This window comes from Schistocerca nitens, chromosome 6 (genome assembly GCF_023898315.1).
Source record: "Schistocerca nitens isolate TAMUIC-IGC-003100 chromosome 6, iqSchNite1.1, whole genome shotgun sequence".
Lineage (NCBI taxonomy): Eukaryota > Metazoa > Arthropoda > Insecta > Orthoptera > Acrididae > Schistocerca > Schistocerca nitens.
The window spans coordinates 246,873,179-246,899,590 of NC_064619.1; the positions used below are offsets into that span (position 1 = coordinate 246,873,179).

General features: G+C 39.9%; 1 protein-coding gene across 1 annotated transcript in view; it reads left to right on the forward strand.

Annotated features, from left to right (window-relative positions):
* Positions 1-3,272: 3,272 nt before the first annotated feature.
* The window catches only part of LOC126262945 (2',5'-phosphodiesterase 12), a 61,522-nt gene continuing 38,382 nt past the window's right edge, over positions 3,273-26,412 (forward strand). Inside the window, exon 1 of the mRNA XM_049959887.1 lies at positions 3,273-4,168. Within this exon, the coding sequence (XP_049815844.1) occupies positions 3,399-4,168 (770 nt within the window). The 5' untranslated portion in view covers positions 3,273-3,398. The remainder of the gene's footprint in view (positions 4,169-26,412) is intronic.

Consider the following 26,412-nt stretch of genomic DNA (forward strand, 5'->3'; position numbering starts at 1 on the left):
ATTTTCTGCTACTAAAACGAAACATTAATCACTAATACATATGTAGTTTGCGAGTGAATCCTGATAATACAGTTTATTCTTGGACCTAACAAAAGCTTTTGATGTGATTGATCATTCTATACTCCTGAGGAAGCTTGAATGGTGTGGTGTAAGAGGTGTGCCAAATCAGTGGGTAAATCATATTTGGAATATCGCTCTCAGGTAACTGAAATTAAGTTCATGGAAGGAAATGAAATCCAGGTACACCTGTCAGAACTATGTGGACTAAGTCATGGTGTTCCACAGGGCTCCATTTTAGGTCCCTTTCTTTTTTTTGTCTACATTAATGATTCCCCATCACACATTAGGGATTTTGAACCAGAACTGTTTGCAGATGACACCAGTCTATTGATTTAAGGGAATAAAGAAGAAAATCTTACTGCATCTGCAAAAGATATTACAAAAGGAATGACTGAATTGTTTACCAGAAACAGGCTAATAGTTAATCCCCAAAAAACGGTACACATGAATTTCCACACTGATCAAAATAAAAATCCAGCACAACCTGTAATACGCATAGATAACCACAACATTAGTGTTGTCAATGAAATTAATTTCTTGGGACTTATATCCAGGAAAATATTAAATGGAGCACTCATATCACATCCCTAAAGTCAAAACTAGCAAAAATGATATGTAGTAAGAATTCTCTGCAACAATACTAGTGCTGAAACAGTTAGGGCTGTATACTTTGTTCGTGTACATTCAGTCCTGAAGTAAGGTATCATTGTCTGGGGAAATGTACACCAGGCCATAACAGTTTTCAGGAAACAAAAGGCAATTATAAGAACAATGAAACAAGTCAGCAGCAGAAAACCATGCAAACCTTTCTTTAAGATTTAGATTAGATTAGATTAGTTTTCGTTCCATAGATCTGTGTTGAGGAGATCCTCGTGGATGTGGAACATGTCATTTTTTTTTAAAGCTGAAATAACAATACTAATACTATGAATATATACAACACATCATTTGTTTCTATTAAAAAATTCGTCAATGGAGTAGAACGAGTTGGCCACTAAAGATCTAAAGATCCTACCCCTTCCCTGCATTTATATACTGGGAGTAGTCATGCATGTCAGAAAAAGCATACTGAGAAAAGAAAACCTTTTTCTTCAAAACAATAGTGTCCATGATTACAGTACCAAGTCAGACAGTGACATACATGTTAATCACTGTAACACCATATTATGCCAAAAAGGTGTATATCATGCAGGAACAAAACTTTACAACAGATTACCAAGACATATAAAATCTCTTTCTGAACTACAAAGCTTTAAAAAGCCTGTGACAACCTACCTTCTGAGAAACTGCTACTATTCAATCTCACAGTATCTTATGCAGGAAAAAAATGTAATTTGTATATTTAATTGTAGGAAATCATTGTAGATTTTAAGAAGGCATATGACTGTTTCCACAGACCTTCAGTATTAAAAATTTTAAGAAATCTAGGACTCCATCCAAAACTAATTAAAATAATACAACTCACTCTAAGCAACACCAAATCAAAAGTGAAGTTTAGAGGAGAAATTTCGGAACCATTCCTCATAAAAACAGGCTTAAGACAAGGTGACAGCCTATCACCATTACTGTTCAACTGTGCACTGGGATACATAATGAGAGAATGGTATAAGGACAATTCAAAGATGATAAGAATTGGAAGTGCAAAGCTTAAACTGCTTGGGATTCGCTGATGATCTTGCTCTGCTAGCCAACACCGTTCAAGAAGCCATGCAACAAGTGAAATCCCTACTAGAAATAGCAGAGAAAGTAGACCTTAGAATATCATTTGAAAAAAAAAAACGGAGATTATGCTAACTGATCCACCACTTGCAAACAAAATTACAATAGGAGAACAGGAAATCAAAATTGTTGATAAATTTAAATATTTAGGCGAAATAATAACATACAATTTAAATGAGAAGCCATCATGGCAGAATAGAATAAAAAACCTGAACTATGCAAATTACATTACCAAAACTACATACAACAAAAAAGCCTATCTATAGTTGCAAAATTAAAACACTATAGAACAGTGACACAACCAGAAATAACGTATGGAGCTGAAACTATCTTCAAAACAACTAATACCGCAGAAATTGACAGAATACTAAAAATAGAAAGAAGATTAATTAGTACATGTATAAATAAACAGTATAAAATAAATGGACATTGGAGAATGGCATCAAATGAAACAGTATATAAGAAAATAGAACCAGTCATGAGCACGATCAGGAAGAAATGCATCTCATTCTATGGACATCTGATGAGAACTCCAGAAAACAGAATTAGTAAAAAAAATAATACAAAAATTGTGGAATAGCAAGAGCGACATAAAATGGATCACAGAAATTAAGGAAGATATAAAAGAACTCCAAATTACAGTAGATGACCTAAAAAACAGGATAGAGAAAACCAGAATACTGCAAGACCCGCAAACCAGACTACAAATGAAAATCAATAAAAGGAGTACAGGAAGAGTGGTCTCAGATGAAGAAAGAAAGAAAATATCTGAAAGAATGAAGAAATATTGGGCAGACAGAAGAGCAAAACACCTTTCATATGAGAATAGACTCTAATAATTATATTACCTAAATATCATATAAAGTTATTGTTGAGCCAAATTGTATCCCTGTGTAACAACTTGTTTACAACTTTGTATTTTTATCTAGAGTTGTCCAATGAAGGCCATAAAATAAATAATAATAATAAAATAATAATAATAATGTAGGAAATAAGTTATAAATATACAGTATTTCAAAAATTTGTAGTTATTAACTGTATAGATCCAATTTGTCATAAAAATTTAAATAATGTATGTTTGCCGTTTGAAGAACAATTAGCTAAAAAGGTTTTCTGTCCAATAACCTGTGTGCAATATATGTATTGGAAAAGAGATTTACATGGAAAAATAAATAAATAAAATAAAAGTAATATGATGGTATATGCCTCTCAGGATCCTTAAGAAACCTAAAAAAAGACAGCTGTGGTGTCTTCTTCCTGTTGTTGCTGCAATTTATTGCGCTACATACACTCCCACTTGTAAAACCCATTGCAGAAATCAAAATAAACAACCACTATTCGCTTTCACGATCGCGCCGAACTCCCAGTTTAATTTTTTGGCCGCTTGGGGCGATGCTGGCGCAGTAGGCAACAAAATCGAGACGAACTGTCGCGACTGTTATGTTAGACTGTGGTGATAGTTCCAAGCATTGAGCAATGAGCTTACTGGTTCCAAGTAGGTAACCTCGTTGGTTTGTTCAAAGAGGAAGGGGAACCTTCAATAAGTGTTGTGTACTGTGTAGTCTGCAGTGTAATTGGAAAACACTTTGGTTAGTTGTTTGTGCTATGTAGGTTATGTGATGATGCGTGGAGGTTGGGTGGTGGCTCGTAAAATAACACTGCCAAAAATTTCTCTACGTTCTCTCTGCAAGATGCCTGCTGCATATTTCAGGCACGAGGAAGGAGCCGACCAATTCCATGTTACATTTCATTTCCAAAATGCAGACTTAGGAGTGAATCGTCAATTCAATTTTAGTCGGCAAGTGTCAGAGAGTGTTAAGGATTTGACAAACAGAGTTTCTGCAAATGTAGAGAAAGCTCTACAGAAAAAAGCGAAGAAAAAGAAAAAGGAAACAGAAGATACGTCTTCAAATGTACGTGTTGAAATTCTCAAAAATAGTGCTCTTGTACCGCCAGACACTAGATGTGCGGATCTTCTTAAATGTTCGAAAAATCTTACTTTACATGTTGCTGGTGTCGATTATGCTGTTATTATGAATGCACCGTCTGTTGATATAGTGAAATTACCTGCCAGTATTATGGCAGGTTTTCCTGTTTATCCTGCGAAGTTTAAAATGCTGTTTGCTAGAGAGGAAAGTAGCAAGTTTACATGGTACAGATGTGCGACATCAACGTGCTCTGAGTGTGTACAGGTCGGGAGTGGTTATTATTACACGCCAACAGTTAAAGACATTGGGAGCTTTTTGAAGTTTTCTTGTGTTCCGAGCAACGGTGATGTGGAAGGTCCTGTAGCAGAAGAAATGTCGAAGAATGTCGTTGAAGCTGGACCAGGTCGATGTCCCTTCGAGAACCGCCATGTTTTCACGTCTACACGACTTGAAAAAGACAGGTATCGTAATGAAACTTGATGAAACAATGTGAGAGTAAAAAAGGATTGACAATAGCATCTCCTATGTGTAACATATGTTTTATCTCATGGTTGTCTACATTAAGTTTTTCATCGCATCGTAACACTATCAACTCGTTACATCTCCTTTATACAAGCAATCAAAACAGTCAATATTGGGGCTCGGCTTTGACTTGGTATGTCATTCAAATAGCAAACATAGACAATTTGTCTGTATCAAACTAGCGTCCAACAAGTCGTTCATACAACCATAATGAACAGGCAACAAACCCTAATGTCATCATAAATGTTTCCAAAAACCAATATGTAAGCAATGGGGATCCTCGCGTAAATTTTGTGGCTTTGGGACAAACCGAATAAACAGCCCCGTCTGCCCTTTAAATAGGAAACAAATTCAATAAATTAAACAAAACTCCATTAACTACATGTTTGACGAATACTTTAAAAAATTCAAGATCTTCAATTGACCCCTGTATCTGAACCACACTTCATGGTGTTAATTATCCACTAAGCTATAGTATTCTCAAAGAAAACAGCAACACGAAAATATGGAAGTTCTCCTGGACTCATTAACGTCAATTTAGCTGCAATGCAGCGAAAGTGGACCTCTTGTTACCTAGTAAACACACACCAATCTATTAGTAATGGAATCCTAAAACTATATAAAAATACTGTAACAACAAACTTCACTGTGAAAAAACAGCATCATACAGGACTTTGGAGTAACAATATTCAAGGAATAAACCATCATTCACACACACATACCAATTTGACAATTCATCGATGCCTCATGATGTGTGTTATCAAGTGAATCCTTTGTATAGTCAAATTATGCCATAAATTTACTTTTTCGCCAGTTCAGTTCAGTATCTCCTTACATGTTATTTGATTTGCCCATGTAATCCTAAACGTTCTTCTATAGCATCACATTTTAGAAGCGCCTATTACCTTCTTGTCAGAACTGCTTATTTTCCATGTTTTCCTTCTGTACAAGACTGCATTCCAAATACCTCCAGAAAAGACTAAGTAATATTTTAATTTGTATTACATGTTAAGAAATTCATCTTTCTCAGAACCTATTTTCTTGCTGTAGCCAGTCTGTGATTTATATCTTATCTACTTTGGCCATTGTCAGTTATTTTGCTGCATGAATAACAGAACTCATCAATATCTCTAAGTATCTCGTTTCCTAATCTGATTCTCTTAGCATTGCCTGATTTAATTCGACTATGTTTCATTACCCCCATTTTTGTTTTATTAGTGTTCATCTTATTATCCCTTTTAAAGACCCTATCCATACTGTTCCACTGCTCTTCCAAGCCTACAAAACCAACACCTAAACCAAATTGTAATCGAACACTCCCTTAACCTATATATGTCAATAGCAGCTCACAATACCGAAAACAGATAGCTACGACCACGCATTGTAATCGAACACTTCCCTCGACCTATATAGGTTAACAGCAGCTCACGATACCAACATAGCGACCACCGCGGATTGGAATCAGTCTCTTCCCTTCACCTATATAGGTCAACAGCAGCTCACAGTACCAAAACCAATGATGCAATGGAACTGGTCACTTCCCTTCACCTATATAGGTCAACATCAGCTCACAATACCAAAACACCCACAGCTTCGACAACATATTGAAATTGGACACTTTTCATCACCTATAAAGCTCAAAAACAACTAACAATACCAAAAAAATGTAAACAAGTACTTCCCCAAAAGTATCTAAATGAACCCCAAGTGCCAATACCACAACTTCAACCACCAACACATGCAGTAAATACCACCGACTGACCAAACACACAAAAAATACACCAAAAAGAAAAACACACACACACACACACACACACACACACACACACACACACACACAAAAAAAAAACCCTCCACCCTCCCCCCAAAATCAACAAAACAGATTCTCCACAACATAATCATAAAACAGCCACCACCCCCCACCCACCTACCCCCACTAACGTTACCAACAACTATACCCCTCCCCCACCTTCAGCCTATACATTTTGCTAATAGCTCTTAAAAAATGTGAAAAGTACAATAGTCCCTAGGGACACTCTTCCGTCAACAATACTCATCTAAATGAGACTGAAGGTTAGAAGACCACCTCTTCCCCTTCCCAATAACTGACTTAACCCCCCCCCCCCCCAAAAAAAAAATCCCTCTATTGTATTTGTACATGCCCCAGTCTCATAATTCTTGAATTTAAGCTATGGTTAACAATGAAATGATCATACCCCCTCTGGCCCAACCCCCTATAAGATGTAAAAGCATCGGAAACTATTGTGCTCCTCTTCAAAACCCTAAAGACACGTCTGAAAAACCAACCCCAGATACAACAGCCCCCCACACCCATATACCAACCAGAGACTAACCACTTCCATACTTCCTCTTCCCAAACTGCGGCTCATCAACCTCTACCACCAACCCAGGCCCACCCAACTTACCCCTGTACTTAATATATTCAGAACAAACTTCCTTACAAGATGGAATCAAATCAAAAACCGTCCTCTCACTCCTTCTATGGGAGGATAATATGTCATCAACACTCTCTCTCTCATGCCCAACCTAGACCTCTCGATCCAGGTACCACACCTTATGGAGTGCCAAAGGTTGTTCCTATGGCACTGCCACATGTAGCTGTCCCTGGTCAGAGACGCCGGAACTCTATCCAGCTGCGTGTTCTGCTGACACACACTGTACTTCACCACTTCAGCCAACAGTCCAATAACTGTAAGAATTTTATCAGGGACAATATATTGTCCCCCATTTCTGCCTGCAGCCGAACACTATTATATTATCTGTCATATCCATGCCTAACAAAAGCAGCCACAAATTAAATTAAAAGACTCATCATGTGGCATACAGCACTACAATAAATTAGACACAACAAAAACTTAAATCTTAACTCTGAAACCAATTTCTGTCGAAGAACAGTCATAAACAATGCCTGAACAAATCAAGCAGCAACACCAAAATGAACTCAATACACCACATAACACGCGAACCATAAACACACCACAAAAGGACACCACTGATTGCAACAAAATGACATCTACAAACACAACACACTCATAAACTAAACTCTGCGCCGTCATGGTGTCACACACCACAATACCCTTACGTCACAGGTCAAAGCCGACGGGTGGGATCTGACGCCTCCATTGCCCCCTTTTAATTCCATTTTGAAATTTCTCCTTAGTTTCTTTCACAGCTTACTGAAAGTACAGATGGAATAACATCCAGGGTAAACTACAAACCCTTCTTATCTTCAGCTTTTTTTTTTTTCATATCCTTCAGCCTTTGCAACTGCAGTCTACTTTCATTGCAAGTTGTAAGTAACCTTTTAGTCCCTGTGTTTTATACCTGCTACCTTCAAATTTCAAAGATCGTAGTCCACTCCACATTGTCAAAAGCTTGCTCTAAGTCTTCAAATGCTATAAATGCTGGTTTGCATATCTTAAACCTATTGCTTAAGATAAGTCATAGGGTCAGTTTTACCTTGCGTGTTTCTACAGTTCTCTAGAACCCAAATTTACTTTCCTCGAGGTCAGCTTCTACCAGTTTTTCCATTCCTGCATATATAATTTGTCAGTATTTGAGGTTACCCAAAAGTTCTGAGTCCACCCATCTTCTTTGACCTGTGATTTCATTATCATGGCAGACACCCCAATTTCAAGTGTATACACTGTGCCAGACCATGATGACACTTCATTACACACATGAACATACACAAAAAAATGTGAAATACTTTTAATTCCAGCAATAAATGAAGCGGGATTACAGAAGCATCCAATTCCACTCGTCTGCTTTGACCTATGACGTCACCAATATGGTGGAAACGACCATTCTCAACATCTCCAATATGGTGCCTATGATGTCATTACATTAACACAAAAATACCTATAAAACCAACAAACAAATCTCCCTCCAAAAATATAATCAAACTAACGGCAGCAGCATGGAAAATTGGGGATTTTGGGTGGGGACAAACTAAATATAAACACATACAGATGCACACCACGATCCCAAACCACACAAAATGATGACATAAAAACACCACAAAATTCCCAAATTCTTCTACACTTACAATATCGACAGGAATCCATCACTTTCTGTCACCTACGAAGCTCAACTGCAATTGTCGATACCACAAAATAAAAACCAACAACTCCAAAAATTATGATCACACTGCAACTATCGATACCACAAAACCAACACCTATAACAACAAAAATTTGAATCGGACACTTCCCTTGACCCCCCAGAGGGACCTGGGGTTAGAATAGGCCCAAGGTATTCCTGCCTGTCGTAAGAGGCACATTTCACATTTCGGCCTTTATGTGATGGTCCCTTGTAGTGTTTGACCTCCATTCTTCAAAATTTGCCTGAAGAGTGAGCTGATTGGGGAAGGTCGCCTTACATGGTGCATTGTGTCCATCATGCATTGACAGCTTTAGCTCACTTTCTTGTTGTCACATTGCAGTCCCGCCCATTCTGCAGCCCTCGGGCAAGGATACCTTCCTGGGTGCATTTTCCACCATGCACTATGCAGTGTCACCTTCTGCGTCGACAATGATCATGGACTTCTTTGTACCTGATATCCAGCACGGTAGCCAGTCTGTTGTGGGGCCGCCATGTACCCTGTTGGTTGTAGCCGCCTGACCACACAGGGATTGCTCTGCTGATGCCTGCCTTGTTAATTCCCCATGTATGCCAAGGGGTTGATGCCCATCCTCCTGGGGCATTGGGACTGCCAGCAATGGCCGTCCTGCCAGGTGCCTTTGCTGCGACTGGGTGGCACCCGTGGGGAGGACCCCCGGTTGGAGTGGGTGGCATCAGCGTGGATGACACGCGATGAAGCGTAGTCCATCATCTCTTGCTGGTGGTGAAGCACCAGCAGTCTCTAAGCATTCACGAGCTCAGTTCAACGCACAGAAGTACGACCCCAAATTGTTCCCCTCCCCGGTCACACCACGGGAGGAACGTCAGGCTAAGGATGACAGCTGATCTTATTCACTCTGGTATCTTGTATGTTCGAGAGCTGATGGGGAATGTTTCATGACAATGAAGCTTCAGTATTTTTTATTGAGAATTTAGAGGACAAGTTTTAGGAGGTGGATGGCTTGTCCAAAAGTAGATCTGGGTCAGTCTTGATCAAAACAGCATCCTCTGCGCCATCATGGGCATTACTTGCTTGTGACAAGCGGGGTATGTTTCTGTAACCATCACACCCCCTAAGAGCTTAAATATGGTCCAATGTATCATATTTAACAGGGACCTTCTTTTGCAGTCTGACGATGTGCTGCATGCCAATTTAGAGTGGCGAGGTGTACATTTCGTCCAGCGTGTCCACTGTTTGGCCTTCGAGTGTGATACATTGCCCGAGATGGTCGAGGTGATGGTCTGCCGCTGTGATGTAAAGCCCTACATCCCTCCCCCGATGCGGTGCTTTAAGTGCTGGAAGTTCGGCCATATGTCTTCCCCCTGTACTTCCAGCGTCACATATCGAGATTGCGCACACCGATCACATCCCAATACTCCATGTGCCTCGCCTCCCATCTGTGTCAACTGCGGACAGCACCAGTCGCCTTGCTTGCCAGACTGCAGGATTCTCCAGAAAGAAAGGAAAATCATGGAGTACAAGACCCTGGACCGACTGACTGACTCTGCGGCTAAGAGAAAATTTTAACGCCTACATCCTGTGTGTATGACATTGTCTTACGCTGCTGCTACAACAGTTCTGGCACTGTCAACTCCGCCAACCAGTCACCTCTCAGAGCCAGAAGACAACACCTGCCCCCTTGACGTTTGGGGGCATTTCCCTCCCTGTTGCTCCTGCACCACCTACTTCAGGAACAGCAGGCCCCCCCCCCCCCCCCCCCAACCATCGGTGACATCCCTCCCCACTTCTAAGCCGGGTCATTCCATGTCAAGTCACCCAGGCCTTGACACCAACCATGTCAGATTTTGATGAAACTTGGTACAATTACTTCTTTTATCATCCTGAAAGCACTTGTAAATTTTTTTTGCTCTATCTCTTATAGTTTTTTTTTTATAAATTTTTAAAGTTTTTAGATTTGGCGTTGTTTCAGCAGTCGGAAACTGTAACTTAAACGTGTCCTCACAACTAAAAAAATTTGTATATTAAAGAATACTCAAGATATCAGTACGAAATTTTGGAATAAGTTTGTGTATTATATCTAAATGTTAAAAAAAATTACCATAAAGATATATTAAATTCTTCCAAATGATAAAAAATTTTCAAGTTTTTTATTTTTTTTTAGCTAACGGATGTTTAGTTTTACAAAAACTGCAATATCTAGAGTTTCAGACCTGATAGAAAGCTCAAATTTGTTTTAAAATACTCTTAATTGTATAGGCTATTAGATAAAAGAAAAATTATGTTGGCTTTTTAACCTGTTTAATAGTTATCTAATTTTTAAAATAATATTAATTATATTTTAAAAATAAAAAATACCAAGTGACTTAGACACCGAAAATAAGTTTTTGTCTTCTTGGAGTAACAATGTACACTTGGATTTTGTATTGTTACTCCTGTGTTTTGAAGTAAAAAATTATTACAGTGTTAAATAGTGCTTGGATAGTATTTTATTAAGTTTATTCGAACTCTCATTAAGTACTGTTACTTAGTTTACAGAGATTCTTTTCCAATACCCTATAAAAGTAACCACAACAGTAATCAGACCAAAAGTGAAATCAGTATGTCAGATATTCAAACCTGTAGTGTAGGGTTATTTAAAAAATCTGACTGTTTCCAAACAACCTACACACCTTCAAAAAAGTTACAACCGGTATCAGAATTGAGTGAGGAAGAAAAAGATTTGATCCACTTACGATCTGGAATTAATCTGTGTGAATTTAAGAATATATGTTCACACCACAGCTACTACTTTTTAAATGTTTTTGAAAAGTATCAAACAACATGTGTAGACCCACTAAAAAAACACAAAAAGCCCATCAAAAAATCGTTGAGAAGTGTAGGCTTGGATCTTTCTAAACAATTACTGACAAAAAATATTAGCATAAAACCTGGACAAAAGCTTTGCTCAACATGCCGTAACTTTTGTGAGGAAAAATTAAGAGTTGAAGTCAATGAAAGTGAAACAGATGATGAAGTCATGGTTGAATTAGAATCATTGGAATCCAGAAATGAATCCCTTGTACAAACAAACATTGCTCTTGATTATTTAGGTTTAACACCGATAAAGCTTCATGGCTTGTCAGAACAAAGTAAAGGGTCTTATTTTAAAAGGAAGGTTAGCAGTATTGAAAAGACTGCCAAAAATGCGGTTTTCAAAAGCATTAAAATATGATGCATTAAGTTCTGATGATGACGAAGAAGATAAAAGTGTGGTTGAGAAAGCAAAGGATTTTGATGTAATGATTTCTCTTATGAAAGAGAAGATTTCATCTGTTGGGAGGTCTGACCTTGGCTCCAGATTCTTGGACTCGAAATAAAGTGATGAAAGAATTTAATGTAAGTGAGTACATGGTGCGACAAGCTAGAAAGCTAAAATCTGAAAAGGGTATTTTGGAAACTCCTGGTCCAAAAAAAGGTAAAACTCTTTCTGAAAATACAGTAAGACTTGCAACAGATTTTTATGAAAAGGATGAAAGTTCCAGAGTGCTACCTGGAACAAAAGACAAAGTAAGTGTTCAAAAAATGTGTACATGCAAAAAAGACTCATTATGTGTAACTTGAGAGAACTCTATTATTCTTTCAAATGGGAGAATCCCGAGGTAGAAGTAGGATTTTCAAAATGTTGTTTCTTGAGACCTAAATGGTGTATCCTTGCTGGTGCTGCAGGCGCACACACACTGTATGTGTGTGCAGTATCCACCAGAATGTTAAACTATTACTGGATGCTGTGAAAATTGAAGAATCTTATAAAGACCTAATTAAGATGCTTGTGTGCAACACGGAAAACCAAAACTGCATGCTACATCATTGCGACAGCTGTCCTGCAAATACTGCAGTAACTGAGTACTTAACTGAAAAACTAAGTGAAGATTATGATTTAGAAGAAGAAATTGTAATCAGTCAGTGGGTTAACACAGACAGGGCAGAAATGATCAAACAGTCTATCAGTGTTGAAGACTACATTTCTTTATTGGTTAGGTCATTGGAAAAGCTCACCCCGCACTCGTTTATAGCAAAATCCCAATCAGCAGCCTTTAAAAGATTGAAAGAAGACCCACCACCCAAAACAGCAATTATTGTCATGGATTTCAGTGAAAATTATTCCTTTGTTATACAAAATGAGATCCAAAGTTACCACTGGAATAGAGGTGGTTGTACTCTACACCCAGTTGGAGTTTTTCTAAGAAATGAGGAAAACAATGTTTTTGTTTCCAACCACTGTTTTATTAGTGACGACCAAGAACATGACACTGGTTTTGTTAACTTTGTACAAAAAGAAATTACAAAGTGGCTGTCATTACATCATACTGACATTGACTCAGTTCACTACTTTACAGATGGTTGTGCTGGGCAGTACAAAAATAGAAACAGTTTTAAAAATTTGACTGAACACTTGAGAGACTTTAATTTGAAGGCCCAACACTCGTTTTTTGCAACAAGTCATGGGAAGTCAATTTGTGATGGCCTAGGAGGAACTATTAAAAGAATTTTAAGGAAAGCCAGTCTACAGCTTTCAGATGAAGAACAAATAATGACAGCAATCGATGTGTACAAGTTTTGTGAAAAAAATATTGAAAACATTCATTTTCACTTTATTGACAAAAAAGAAGCTGATTTGCTACGGTTAAAACTAGAAGAACGTTTTTCAGCAACCCGAACCATTCCTGGAACTAGAAGTTTTCATAACTTCAAACCACTTCCAACAAACAACCTTGAAATTAGAAGGACTACAGATAGTGTAAAACCCTCCTTAGTCTTTCCATTCTTCTTCTGATTGGGTTCGTGTTGAACCATCCGTAAATAGCTATGTGGCTGCAAATTATGATGGTAACTGGTACTTTGGACTGGTAAAAACAATATTCAATGATGAAGAAGATGCAGAAATTCTATTTCTACATCCTTCAGGACCAGCTGCATCATTTTATTGGCCTGAAAGAGAAGATTCCTGCATAGTGCCTTTGGAGCACATAGTCTGTGTAGTAGACGCACCTCAATCAAGCGGCACTGGGATAATGTATTACTTCAAAAAAGACTGTATCAAAAGAACTGAAAGCTCTTGGATGAAGTGGAAAAAGTTTGAATCAGCATTAATGTTTATTAAAAAGACAAAATTACTCAAAAAATTCAATGTTTTGAGCAATCAGTTGGGTTATACATAAGTGTCGTAAGTAAACTATCTTCGTACATAATTCTAATGTAATCTACTATAATTAATAAACATGTTAAAAAGCCATCGTTATTTTTGTTTTATCAAGTAGCCTATATGTTTAAGAGTAAATTAAAACAAATTTGAGCATTCTATCAGGTCTGAGACTCTAGATATTGCAATTCTTATAAAACAAAACATCCGTAAAAAAAAAAAGAAAAAAAATACATATATATATATATATATATATATTTTTTTCATAGAAAATATTAATATATTTTAATAGCATCATTTTTATCTTCAAATACGTATAATAAATAAACTTGCTGCAAAAATTCATGATGTTATCTAAAAGAGTTTTTAAGATAAGCAAATTTAAAGTTTTGAATACAAATTAAATTGACCATTTCCGAAGGTTCAGAAAACGCAAAACATAAAAACTTTAAAAATTTATAAAAAAAAACTGTAAGAGATACAGCAAAAAAATTGCAGGTGTTGTCAGGATGGTATTAGAACCATTTGAGCCAAATTTCATGAAAATCTAAGGAGGTGGGTGTAAAATTTATTTTTTATTGGGTGATTTGATATGGAATGACCCAGCCGGAAAAGCATAAGTCTTGTTTGGCTTCTCTCTAGGAAGGGGTCCCTTGGGTCACTCCCCAGATTTCTCCTAGTGGGAAAGATGACACCCGCCACTGGCTGAAGAGCCCAAAAGCAGCTGGTCATAGGTCTTCATGCTCATCTTCAATTCCGGAGACTGAGCCAGTGAAGTCCTCCCAGCCAGGGAAACCCAAGAAGCAGTGAGAGAAATCTAAAAAGAAAACCCCTAAGACCAAGGACATTGTGGTGGCACCCATTCCACCGCTACCTACAAGCTCTGCGTCTGGGAATGGGGTGGAGATTTTGGTGTCCACTGAGGACCTGGATCTCGCCAGACCCTCAGACACAATGGGTATAGACTGCTCAGGCAATAAGTCAGTGGGAGCAGGTGACTCTGAGGCGTAAACTGCCTCATTGAATGTTCCTTGGTTTCCCAGTCTCACGATGATGTCATTCTCCAGTGGAATTGTGGCAGTTTTTTCCACCACCTGGCTGAGCTACGGCAGCATGTTAAGCTTTACACATGCTATCTGCATTGCCCTCCAGGAAACCTGGTTCCCAGCAATGCGGACCCCTGTCCTCCGCGGCTATGAGAGAGATTACAGGAACCGTAGTGACTATAATTGAGTGTCAGGTGGAGTTTGAGTTTGTCCTAAACTCAGACTGTAGTGAACCTATGCCGCTTCAAACCCCTCTTGAAGCTGTGGCTGTCAGAATAAGGATGACACAGGAAATAACTGTCTGCAATGTATATATTCCTCCAGATGACACAGTACCCCTGAATATATTAGCTGCACTGATTGATGAACTCCCTAAACCTTTCCTACTTTTGGGAGATTTTAACGTGCTTACTGGCCGAGGCAGAGATGTCAAAACTTTACTGTCTCAGTTCGACTTCTGCCTCTTAAATACTGGGGCCGCCACACATTGATTTATCAGTTTGCAGTCCAGGACTTCTCCCATCTATCCAATGGAAAGCACATGACGACCTGTGTGGTAGTGACCACTTCGTCATATTCCTGTCACTGCCCCAGCATCAGGCCCATGGATGCCTACCCAGATGATGGGCTTTAAACAAGGCGAACTGGGAAACTTTCACCTCTGCTGTTACTGTTGAATCTTCCCCACACGGTAACATTGAGGTGATGGTTGAGCAGGTGACTACAACAATTGTTTCTGCGGCAGAAAATGCAAGACCTCGCTCTTTAGGGTGCCCGAGGTGTAAGGCAGTCCCTTGGTGGTCGCCGGGAGTCGCTGAAGCAATTAAGGAGTGTCAGCGAGCTCTATAGCGGCCTAAGTGGCACCCTTCCCTGGAGCACCTCATAGCCTTTAAATTGCTCCGTGCCCACGTTCGCCAACTTATCAAACGACGGAAGCAGGAGTGTTGGGGGGAGATAGGTCTTGACCATTGGGTGCCATACATCACCTTCCCAAGTCTGGGCAAAGATCAAACGTCTTTTCGGGTACCAGATCCCAACAGGTGTTCCTGGTGTTACCCTAAATGACGTGTTATCTACCAACGTAAACATGATTGCCGAGCACTTTGCTTGAGCCTCTGCATCGGAGAATTACCCCCCAGCCTTTCACACTCTCGAATGGTGACTGGAAGGGAATGTCCTCTCATTCACTACACGCCACAGTGAATCCTATAAAACCCCATTTACAGAGTGGGAGCTCCTCAGTGCCCTTGCACACTGCCCCGACACAGCTCCTGGGCCTGATCAGATCTACAGCCAGATGATTAAACATCTCTCACATGACTACAAGTGACATCTCCTCATCATCTTCAACCAGATCTGGTGCGATAGCGTCTTTCCATCACAGTGGTGGGAGAGCACCATAATTCCAGTGCTCAAACCCGGTAAAAACCCGCTGGATAGCTATCGGCCCGTCAGCCTCACCAACATTCTTTGTAAGCTGCTGGAACGTATGGTACGTTGGCAATGGGGTTGGGTCCTGGAATCATGTGGCCTACTGGCTCCATGTCAGGGGTGCTTCTGTCAGAGTCGCTCTGCCACTGATAATCTTGTGTCCCTCGAGTCTGCCATCTGAACAGCCTTTCCCAGATGGCAATACCTGGTTGCCGTCTTTTTTGACTTACGTAAAGCATACGGCATGACCTGGTGACATCATATCCTTGCGACATTGTATGAGTGGGGTCTCTGGGTCCCACTCCCGATTTTTACCCAAAACTTCCTGTCGCTTCAACATTTCCGTCTCCAAGTTGGTGCCTCCCATAGTTCCATCCGTATCCAGGAAAATGGAATCCTGCAGGGCTCTGTATTGAGTGTATCTCTATTTTTAGTGGCTATTAACAGTCTAGCAGCAGCTGTCGGGCCCTCCATCTCACTTTCTCTCTACGCAGAGGACTTCAGCATTTCATACTGCTGCTCCAGTACTGGTGTTGCTGAGCGTTGCCTACAGGGAGCCATCCACAAGGCGCAGTCATGGGCTCTAGCCCACAGTTTCCAGTTTTCAGCTGCAAAGTCGTGTGTTATGCACTTCTGTCGGTGTCCTACCGTTCATCTAGAACCCACACTTTACCTTAATGACGATCCACTCACTGTAGTGGAGACGTATCAATTCCTAGGACTGGTTTTCGACGCTCGATTGACTTGGCTCCCTCATATTCATCAGGTTAAGCAGAAGTGCTGGCAGCACCTCAATGCCCTCCATTGCCTGAACAACACCAATTGGGGTGCAGATTGCGCTATGCTGCTGTGGCTTTACAGAGCCCTTGTCCAATCCCGAATTGAATATGGGAGTGTGGTTTATGGTTCGGCGGTGCCCTCAGCATTGCATTTACATGAACCTGTGCACCACTTGGGGGTTCAACTAGCGGCAGGAGCTTTTAGGACGGGTCCGGTGACCGGCATACTGGTGGAGGCTGAGATCCCTCTATTCCAAATCAGACGTGCACAACTGCTCACCAGTTACGCAGCACACATTTGTAGTTCTCTTAAGCATCTGAATTACTGTCTCCTTTTCCCATCTGCGGCAGTCCGTCTTCCTTATTGACGGCCCAGGTCGAGGTTAACAATTATGTTTCGCATGTGGTCCCTTCTCTCCGAACTGGAGTCCTTCCCTTTACCACTTCTACTTGTGGTCCGTTCACGTATGCCCCCATGGTGTACGCCTCGGACGCAGCTTCTTCTGGACCTTTTACATGGCCCTAAAGACTCCATTAACCCTGTGGCTCTCCACTGTCACTTCCAGTCGGTTCTTGACGTGTTCCGGGGCTCTCAGGTGGTTTACACAGATGACTTTATGGCTGATGTTCACGTTGGCTTTGCCTAAATTCACATCAGCCATATTGAACATCATTCTTTACCTGATAGCTGCAGTGTATTCTCTGCAGAGCTGGTGGCCATTTCTCATGCACTTCAGTATCTCCGTTCATGTCCTGGCTTTTATTTTATGTACTGGCTCCTTGAGCAGCCTGAAAACTATCGACGAGTGCTACCCTCATCATCCTTTGGTAGCGTCCGTCCAGGAGTCCATCTGTGCCCTGGAACGGTCCAGTCGTTTAGTGGTGTTCATTCGTCTGGACCCCTGGTCATGTTGGAATCCTAGGAAATGAACTTTCTGACAGGCTGGCCAAACAGGCTACACAGAAACCAGTTCTGGAGATGGGCATGCCCGCAACTGACCTGTGTTCGTTATTACACCGCAAGGTTTTTCAGCTTTGGGAGATGGAATGGCAAAATCTCAATATGCACAAGAAACTGCGAGCCATTAAGGGGACCATGAATGTGTGGAAGTCCTCGATGAGGGCCACTCGCAGGGACTCCGTGGTTCTCTGCATTGGCCATGCCTGGACGACCCACGGCTATCTCCTGTGCCGTGAAGGCCCACCTCAGTGTCGGTGTGGTGCTGGGTTGACAGTGGCCCATATTCTTCTGCTCTGTCCTTCTTTGGCTGCCGTGTGACTTCATCTTCGGTTGCCAGACTCGTTATCATTGATTTTAGCAGGCAACGCCTCCTCAGTTGATTTGGTTTTACATTTCATCCGTGAGGGTGAGTTTTTTCGACCTGAGTCTTAGCACATGTCCTTTTTTTCCGTGTGTGTCCTTCACCGTAGTGCTTTTAGGGTGGATCTTTTAATGTGTTGCAGGGTGGCTGGCTTTTCCTTTTTATTTTTGTGGTCTGCCAGCTACTGTAATCTGCTTCCTTGTTTTACTCTCTTCTAGCTGTTTCTTGCATATCTCTGTTTTTTTCCTGTCCTCTTTTGTTCGTGTAGTGTTTGTTGCCTTTCCTTCGTTCTTGCGGTCTATCCTTTCTTTCCATTTTGTGTTATATGTCTCGTCTGTTTTATTCTCACACTTGTGGCATTGTTTTATTAGGAACAAGGGACTGATGACCTCATAGTTTGGTGCCTTTTCTCCTCATTTAAACCAACTAACCAACTTCCCTTGACCTATATAGGTCAACAGCAGCTCACAATACCAAAACACAGCTACGAAACATTGGAATCGGACACTTCCCTTGACCTATACATGTCAACAGCAGCTCATGATACCAAAACACATATAGCTATGACACATTAGAATCTGACAGTTCCCATGACCTATATAGCTCAAATACAACTGACAGTACCAAAAAAATTGAAATCGAGTGCTTCCCCTAAGATACATAAATCAACCACAAGTGCCGATACCAAAACATCATCCACCAACACATGTAGAAATAACACTGACCCAACAACACTTAAAAGCCCACGAAACATCATAATACGCGAACAATAGATCCAAAAAATAGACTAACAAAACAAACTCCCAACCCACCCACAACCTACCAACCCCCACCCCCACCCACCCAAACTTTACCCTCCCCCCAAAAACAAAAATCCACCAACAGTCTTTGATCCAAGATGCTGGAACTCTGGCCAACTGCATATTCTGCTTGCATAAGCCGTATTTCACTATCTCCACCACAAGCGCAAAAAGTTGCAGAAACTTAATGACGGACAACATGTCCTGCCCCATTTCAGCCCACAGACGTGCACTATTAAATTTAGAAGTCATATCCATACCTAACAAAAGTAGCCACAAATTGAGTTAAACAGCTTACCGCATGACAAACAGCAAACCAATAACATCAAATGACACTGCAATAACATAAACATAACAGAAACTTAATTCTTAACTCACTTAAACCAATTTCCATTCTTCTATAACAGTCATGACCGATAAATGCACACATCAGGCACCGGCACCCAAATGAACCTAATAAACCACATAACACGCGGACCACACACAGACCACCAGAGGACACCACCAACCACAACAAGATGACACCTACAAACACAACACACTTATAAATGAAACTCCGCGCCGTCATGACGTCACACACAACAACACCCTTATGTCATGGGTCGAAGTAGACAGGTGGGATCAGACGCCTCCATTGACCCAATGAAACTAACAGGACAACTGTGGGAAGTAAGGGGTTTTGGGTTGAGACAGACTAAATACACAACAATAAGAATGACACCATCCAAAAACAAATATTAACTCAAAAACCAAGCACACAGAATTCTCAGTTTACCATCAGAAAAGGAAGCAACAGAAACAACTGGTACTGTAAATTTCACTTGACCTGGCTCAAATGAAGCATTTGATGCCAGGAACTCATACACAACTCGAAAACCCGGTACTGCAAATTTCACTCGACCTATACATCTCAAATGAAGCCCTCAGTACCGTGAACCCACGCACAGCTTCAGAACCTGATACCACAGTTTCAGTTGACATACATGGTATCTAAAACAAAGCCTACAATACCAAAAACCAATACACTCAAATCATCAAATCTGTTACTGAACCTGTCCAAATAACAGTAGGAACTTGCCCGTAGACAACATATCTTCACCAACTTCAACACCTGCTCTTAAATTTGTGATATTCATTATTGACCAAAAAGGAAAAACACTATTAAATTTCTGACCATAAGGAACACATGGCATTAGGCCTAATAATAGCAAACATAAGTATGAATCGATCACCCATAATATGCAAAATGATGACCTCACACTAACTGTGTCAAATGACTGACTAAGCTACCTAACAAACAGCTTTGAAACATAAACATTGGACGCGAGTGTACCACCAAATACTACAACATGCAGTCTACAAACACAAACTGATTCAAAAACATTGTGCCACCGTGACATCACACGACACAACACAGTTATGTCATGGGTCAAAGCAGATGGGAGGAACCACAACTTTTGGTTGACCCTAAAATTTTTTCACTGTGACTTGTTAAACTGATGGTTCTGTAGTACTCATACATGGCAGCCCTGCCTTCTTTGGAATTGGAATTATTACATTCGTCTTGAAGTCGAAAGGTATTTTACTTGTCTGATATGGGCCATTCCATGTGTCTGAATGGATCATTTGGAAGACTCTGTTCGTTATGTATTGTTACAAAAATAGCATGAAAACAAATTATAAATGTTTATTTTATTCTTAACAGGTAATTTCAATCCTAAGGTTAATACAAAAAGCATAAAAGGTAAAAATTTTGTTAAGTGAAGTAAAAATATGAAGTAATTCTTCAGTGATGGAAAGGGACTGGTACAAAATGAAAGTTTCATCTGAGTTAGTACATCCCTCAAGTACTGTGAAACTATACAAATGTGCTGTCTCATGATTTCAGTAATTAATAGCCACATATCAAGTATTATTGTAAGAGGATGGAGAATTACATGGAAACCATTGCTTTTTACTTACTTTTTACATATGTGACGGAAAGGGTCAGTTACCAAATGAGAACTTAAAAACTACTTTGCTAGTGTTACAGTATCAGCATTCTTTCTCAGAACTCACATTACGATATATGAGTGATGTCTACACCAGGAAATGGAAATCTCTGCCTATTATCAATATTGTGAACTGGAAGTACTTTCATTATGTCAGAAATTGGAACCCATGACATATGTTTGCTTTTGAATGCAAATTTGAAATCAGAGTTGCTTTTTCTCATAAAACTGATCTCACATTTGGTGTTGTCAAATTGTAAGATTTGTCCTATGAAATTTTTAGTTGTCTTTTTGCTATACAGCTGAAACACTTTTAATAGGCAGCTACTATACATCAAACTATGACATACTGGTACCATTACTGCTACAAAAGGGGCTCAATATGGCATCCATCAGTGTCTAGAAGAGTCTGAAAGTGCAGGATTGCATTCTGCACAGTAGAACGAAGCATGTCCATAGGTATGCTGGCTACCTCTCTTGATATGCTGTGCTTTAGAGGTGAACTTCATGAGTGATGTATAGTGGGCCCCCATCTCGCATGAAAACTGTTGAGTTCAATGTGTCCCTCTCCTGTAGGGTGGTTATGACATGCTGGTGAAGCATATCACAGTAACACTGACCAGCCACACTGCATGTGTTTGGTCCTTGAGCACCATCCTGTTCAAAAAGGAATGGGCCACACCATACATTGACATGTTCACCATATAGAGGAGCTTCATTCAGGGTGAAGATCCCCACACTTCGCGATTCTGTGTGTTCACCTCATCCATTAGAGAAAAATTAGCTTCGTCTGCCCATCGGGTGGTCCAGGGCCAGCCCTTGTCAACTCCAATTCTTGCGAGAGAGCAAAGTCAACACGTCATTGTGCGTCCTGCGGTGCAAGCTGCTATATGATATGGATCTTGTACAGATATCATTTGAGAATGGTTCAAAAGACCTTCTGTATAGTGGACCACAGGATGTTCAACTATCGTGACACAGCATGCGTACTGCCTGATGATTGGCAATTGCGCGCAAACCATTTGAGTGCGTCAGGACCTTGTGTACATTGGACCACAGGATGTTCAACTGTCATGAAACAGCACACGCACTGCCTGATGATCAAGAATTGTGTGCAGCTTTGACTGCCGTAGCAACAGTGATTCATCAACGACCTGTGGTGCAACCGGACATCGGCTTCTTCTCGGAGCAAAACCCAGTTCTCGAGTTGATTCAAACTACTTCATCATGCTCCACACAGCAGGTGGAGAAAGAGCACATTTCCGTAACGCTTTCAGCTGGTGATATTCTCGAAGTGCAGCTGCAGCATTACTGTTGGTTTGGTAATAGAGCGTAACACTGGCATCAAATTGTGGCTTCTGTTGATGCACTTGATCCTTAGAACAAAATATCATCTCTGATGATTTTGGCACACCAATAAAAATACTCTGCACCAGCAACCAGGTGTTTTATACCTAATGCTGAATAGCACACTAATCTCTTCAGCTCCCCACCAACACTACTGACACTTTCCTTTCCATGACCTGCAGCTAGTAAGTTCCATCTTAACAGAACTTTGAAATTTTCCTGAAGGTGAGTTAAATTAGAGAGAATAACACTGTTTAAAGTGACTTGCTGCACCATCTGAAAAAATGTTTATTGTTGATGCCTCTGGGTAGGTTTCCCTGAACACAGAAATCACAGACTTTTAGACAGAATGTGTTACAGCATATTTATCATGGTGAAATTTGTCAAAAACAATAGCACAACTTTTTGCCATTCTAGGACTTATCCAGGCAACTGCTGTCAAGATTGCAATCTGTTGAGAGTTCCAGTATGCAGATTGAGTTCCGTTTTAAAATCTGGCAGTATATTTTTTGGCAAAAATCTGTACTAAGATTTCTTCACCATCTACAGCACCTTTCTTTTTTTGAAAATATGTATCCTGAGTTTTCACCAAGAAGCAGTGTTTTAAGAAGTGAGGTATTTCTTCAGCAAGTTCTTCAAATGTTTGAGACAGTATGTTCCTTCAGAACCTCAATTTTTCCGTGAACAGTTTTCCAAACAAACCATGGTAAGTCATTTGTATCATCTCTTAAGGAATTAAGCTGACTGAGCAGATTTCTGACATCACAACTATCACATTTGTTTGATATGCAGATTTCATTTTCAGGATTGCAGACTAATGTAGTGATCAGTTCTGATGATCATTTAGGAATATCCTTTTTATGCCCACCTAGAGCAGTCAAGAGTCAATTGACGTTCTCATGATAGTGGCACAAGCAGCTGTGGTGAGGCATTTCACTGATTAGAAGGACAAAGTTGATTTCCCCATTTCCTTATCAGGGTTTTCCTTTTTAAATATTTGATATGCCCCTTAAATAGTGGTGTACATAAATCTCTTCTGAAATTTTTCTTTTTCTTCATTCGCTCTCATTGTTCCCAGGAACTTGCAGTCAAATATCATCCCTTTGATTTAATTGCTTGACTAAATCTCACCCAGTTTCTGTTTTTGTTTTGTTTCTGGGGTTATAGAGAGACAATGAGCATTAGCGAGTTTTGTGATCAGACAGCGAATCTTGCTTGGACTTACTGTAAGTGACTTTAATGCCTTTTTGACAGGCATTGCTTTACTTTGAGGGGTGGATAAGCAGGTGCAACATGAAAGGGTGACCGAAGTCCTGCAGGCTGTATCTTCTTCTCTTTTAGTTTCTGTCTGTACTCTCTCTTTAGAATTTCCCCCTCCTCCTCTAAAACTGCTGCTTCATGTTTAGTGCTAGTTTTCTGTCTCTTTGTGGGCTTAGCAGCCTTTTTTTGCCAGTACTTCTCTTTGTCTCCCTGATATTCTTCAATATTTTCTTCTCTCTCTCTCTCTCTCTCTCTCTCTCTCTCTCTCTCTCTTTGTGCTGCAGATTTACCCATCTTCTCAGATTGGATATTGGAAACCAACCAACCAACAAAACAAACAAACAAAAAGCTACGTTTAGCTCAGTGATCCACATATACTGGTCTGTGACAGAATGGGACAGTTATTAAAAGCTTTCTCCAGTGTTATGGTTTTGTGTTATTTGAGATTAGGTTGCTGTTGGATGTTTATCACATGAAGTTCATTTATCATACAAAACAGCATTGAATAAATATTAATTGTTTGAATGTAATACAAAAAAATCCACTTTTTCTGTGATGAAATGGGACACTCAAACCATCATAATTAAAGTTCCAATATTATATATAATATGGAGTAACAGTGACAAATTTTTAAATTAAATGCAAATGTAGCCATGAGTCTATATGTAAGTAAATAAAAGATTAATTTTCAGAATTATTCAAATTTATCTATAAGAAATCTTCCTAAAATGGAACAGCCCAGACAGTTCTTTCAATAATCATTGTCACCTTGTAGTAATATAACAATAATAAAGATGTAACAATGTTGCCACTTGTTGTTTATACAATTTTTCAGAGTTAGGTCTATTTTACTTCAAATTTAATACATGCCAACCTTCACTTACAGAAAAAAATTCAATCTTTGTTTTAAGTTTTCATGGAATGGCCCATATATCTTGCACACAAAGTGGAATAATCGTCATGGCTGGCTCTCCCAAGGATCTAAATAACTCTTAAGGAATCTCATCTACTTTAGAGGCTGTGTCTATACTCTGTCAGATTCTTCACATAATATCTTACCTCCCGTCCCAGCTTCACTACTTCTTCTCTTTCTCTTAATGCACTCAAGCTTGTTCCCCTTATACAGGATGAACCAGAATTCCACTGTCTGACTTTCAAAGGTTGTTCAGGGAGACCTTCAGAGTCTTTTGGTATAAGGGATCTATGGTCTCCGGCCTCTCGTAACAAAGGTATTATATTTTGCCTGGTTTCTTGCCCCGATTAGGTTTGTTTCTGTGTTGTTTTTGTTGCTGTGGTCTTCAGTACGAAGACTTGTTTGATGCAGCTCTCCATGGTACTCTGTTCTGTACAAGTCTCTTTATCTCTGAGTAACTACTGCAACTCAAATCCATTTGAACCTGCTTACTGTTCTTGTCTCTTGGTCTCCCTCTGGTTTACCTACCACATTTCCTCCAGTACTAAACTGGTGATCCCTTGATGTCTCAGAATATGTCGTACAACCAATCCACTCTTCTAGCCAGGTTGTGCAGCAAATTACTTTTCTTCCCAATTCTTTCCAGTACCTCTCCATTAGTTACACAATGTAGCTGTCTAATCTTCAGCACTGTTCTATGGCTCCACATTACAAAAGCTTCTGTTTTCTTGTCTGGGCTGCATATCATCCTCATTTCACTCCTGTACAAGGCTGCATTCCAGACACTTAAATTTGTATTCAGTATTAACACATTTCTCTTCTTCACAAATGCTTTTCTAACCATTGTCAGAGTACATTTTATACCCTCTCTAATTTGGCCATTATCCATGATTTTACTATCCAAATAGCAAAACTTGTGTGTTACATACTTTTAGTGTCTCATTTCCTAATCTGATTTCCTCAGTGTTGAGTGATTTAATTCAGCTTTGCTCCCTTACTCATGTTTTGCTGTTGTTAATGTTCATGTTATGTCCTCCTTCCAAGACAGTGCCCTTTCCATTCATCTACAGTTGCAAGACATTCGATGTCTGTGACAGAATTGCAGTGTCATTGGCTAACCTCAAAGTTCATAATTAATTTCCCTAACTTAAATTCCTTCTCCAAATTTTTCTGTTGCTTCATTTATTACTTGCTCAGAGTACAGATTGAATGACATCAGTGATAGGCTACAAACCTGACTCTCTCCCTTCTCAACTATTGATTTGCTTTCATGCTCTTCAGCTCTTAAACTGCTGTCTGGTTTCTATATAAGTTGTAAATAGCTTTTCGCTTCCTGTATTTTATCCTTGTTACCTGCAGAATTTCAAAGAGGGTATACCAGTCAGTATTGTCAAAAGCATTATCTAAGGCTATAAAAGCTACCAGTGTAGGTTTGCCTTTCTTTAACATATCTTCTAAGCTATGTCGTAGGGTCAATATTGCCTCACATGTTCCTACATTTCTGTAGAATCCAAATTGCTCTTCCCACTAGGTTGGCTTCCACCAGTTTTTCCATTATTCTGTAAATAATGCACATCAGTATTCTGAAACCTTGACTTATTAAACTACAAGTATGGCAATATTCATGTCTCTCAGCACCTGCTTTCTTTGGAGTTGGGATTATATTCTTCTTGAAATCTGAGGGTATTTTCCCTGTCCCATGTATCTTGCACCCCAGGTGGAATAGTTTTGTCATGCCTGGCTTTTTCAAAGCTATCAGTGGTTCTGGAAGAATGTCGTCACTTCCAGGTGCCTTTCCCAGCTTAGGTCTTTCAGTGCTCTGTCAAATTCTCCCACCCCAATTTCCCTGTTATAGCCCGTAGCTATGTATTCCTTCCACCTTTCAATTTTCCCTTCTTAGCTTAGTACTTGTTTTCCATCTGAGCACTCGATATTCATTCAGCTGCTTCTCTTTTGTACAAAGCTCTCTTTAATTTTCCTGTTGGTAGTGTGTGTCTTTCCCCTAGTAATA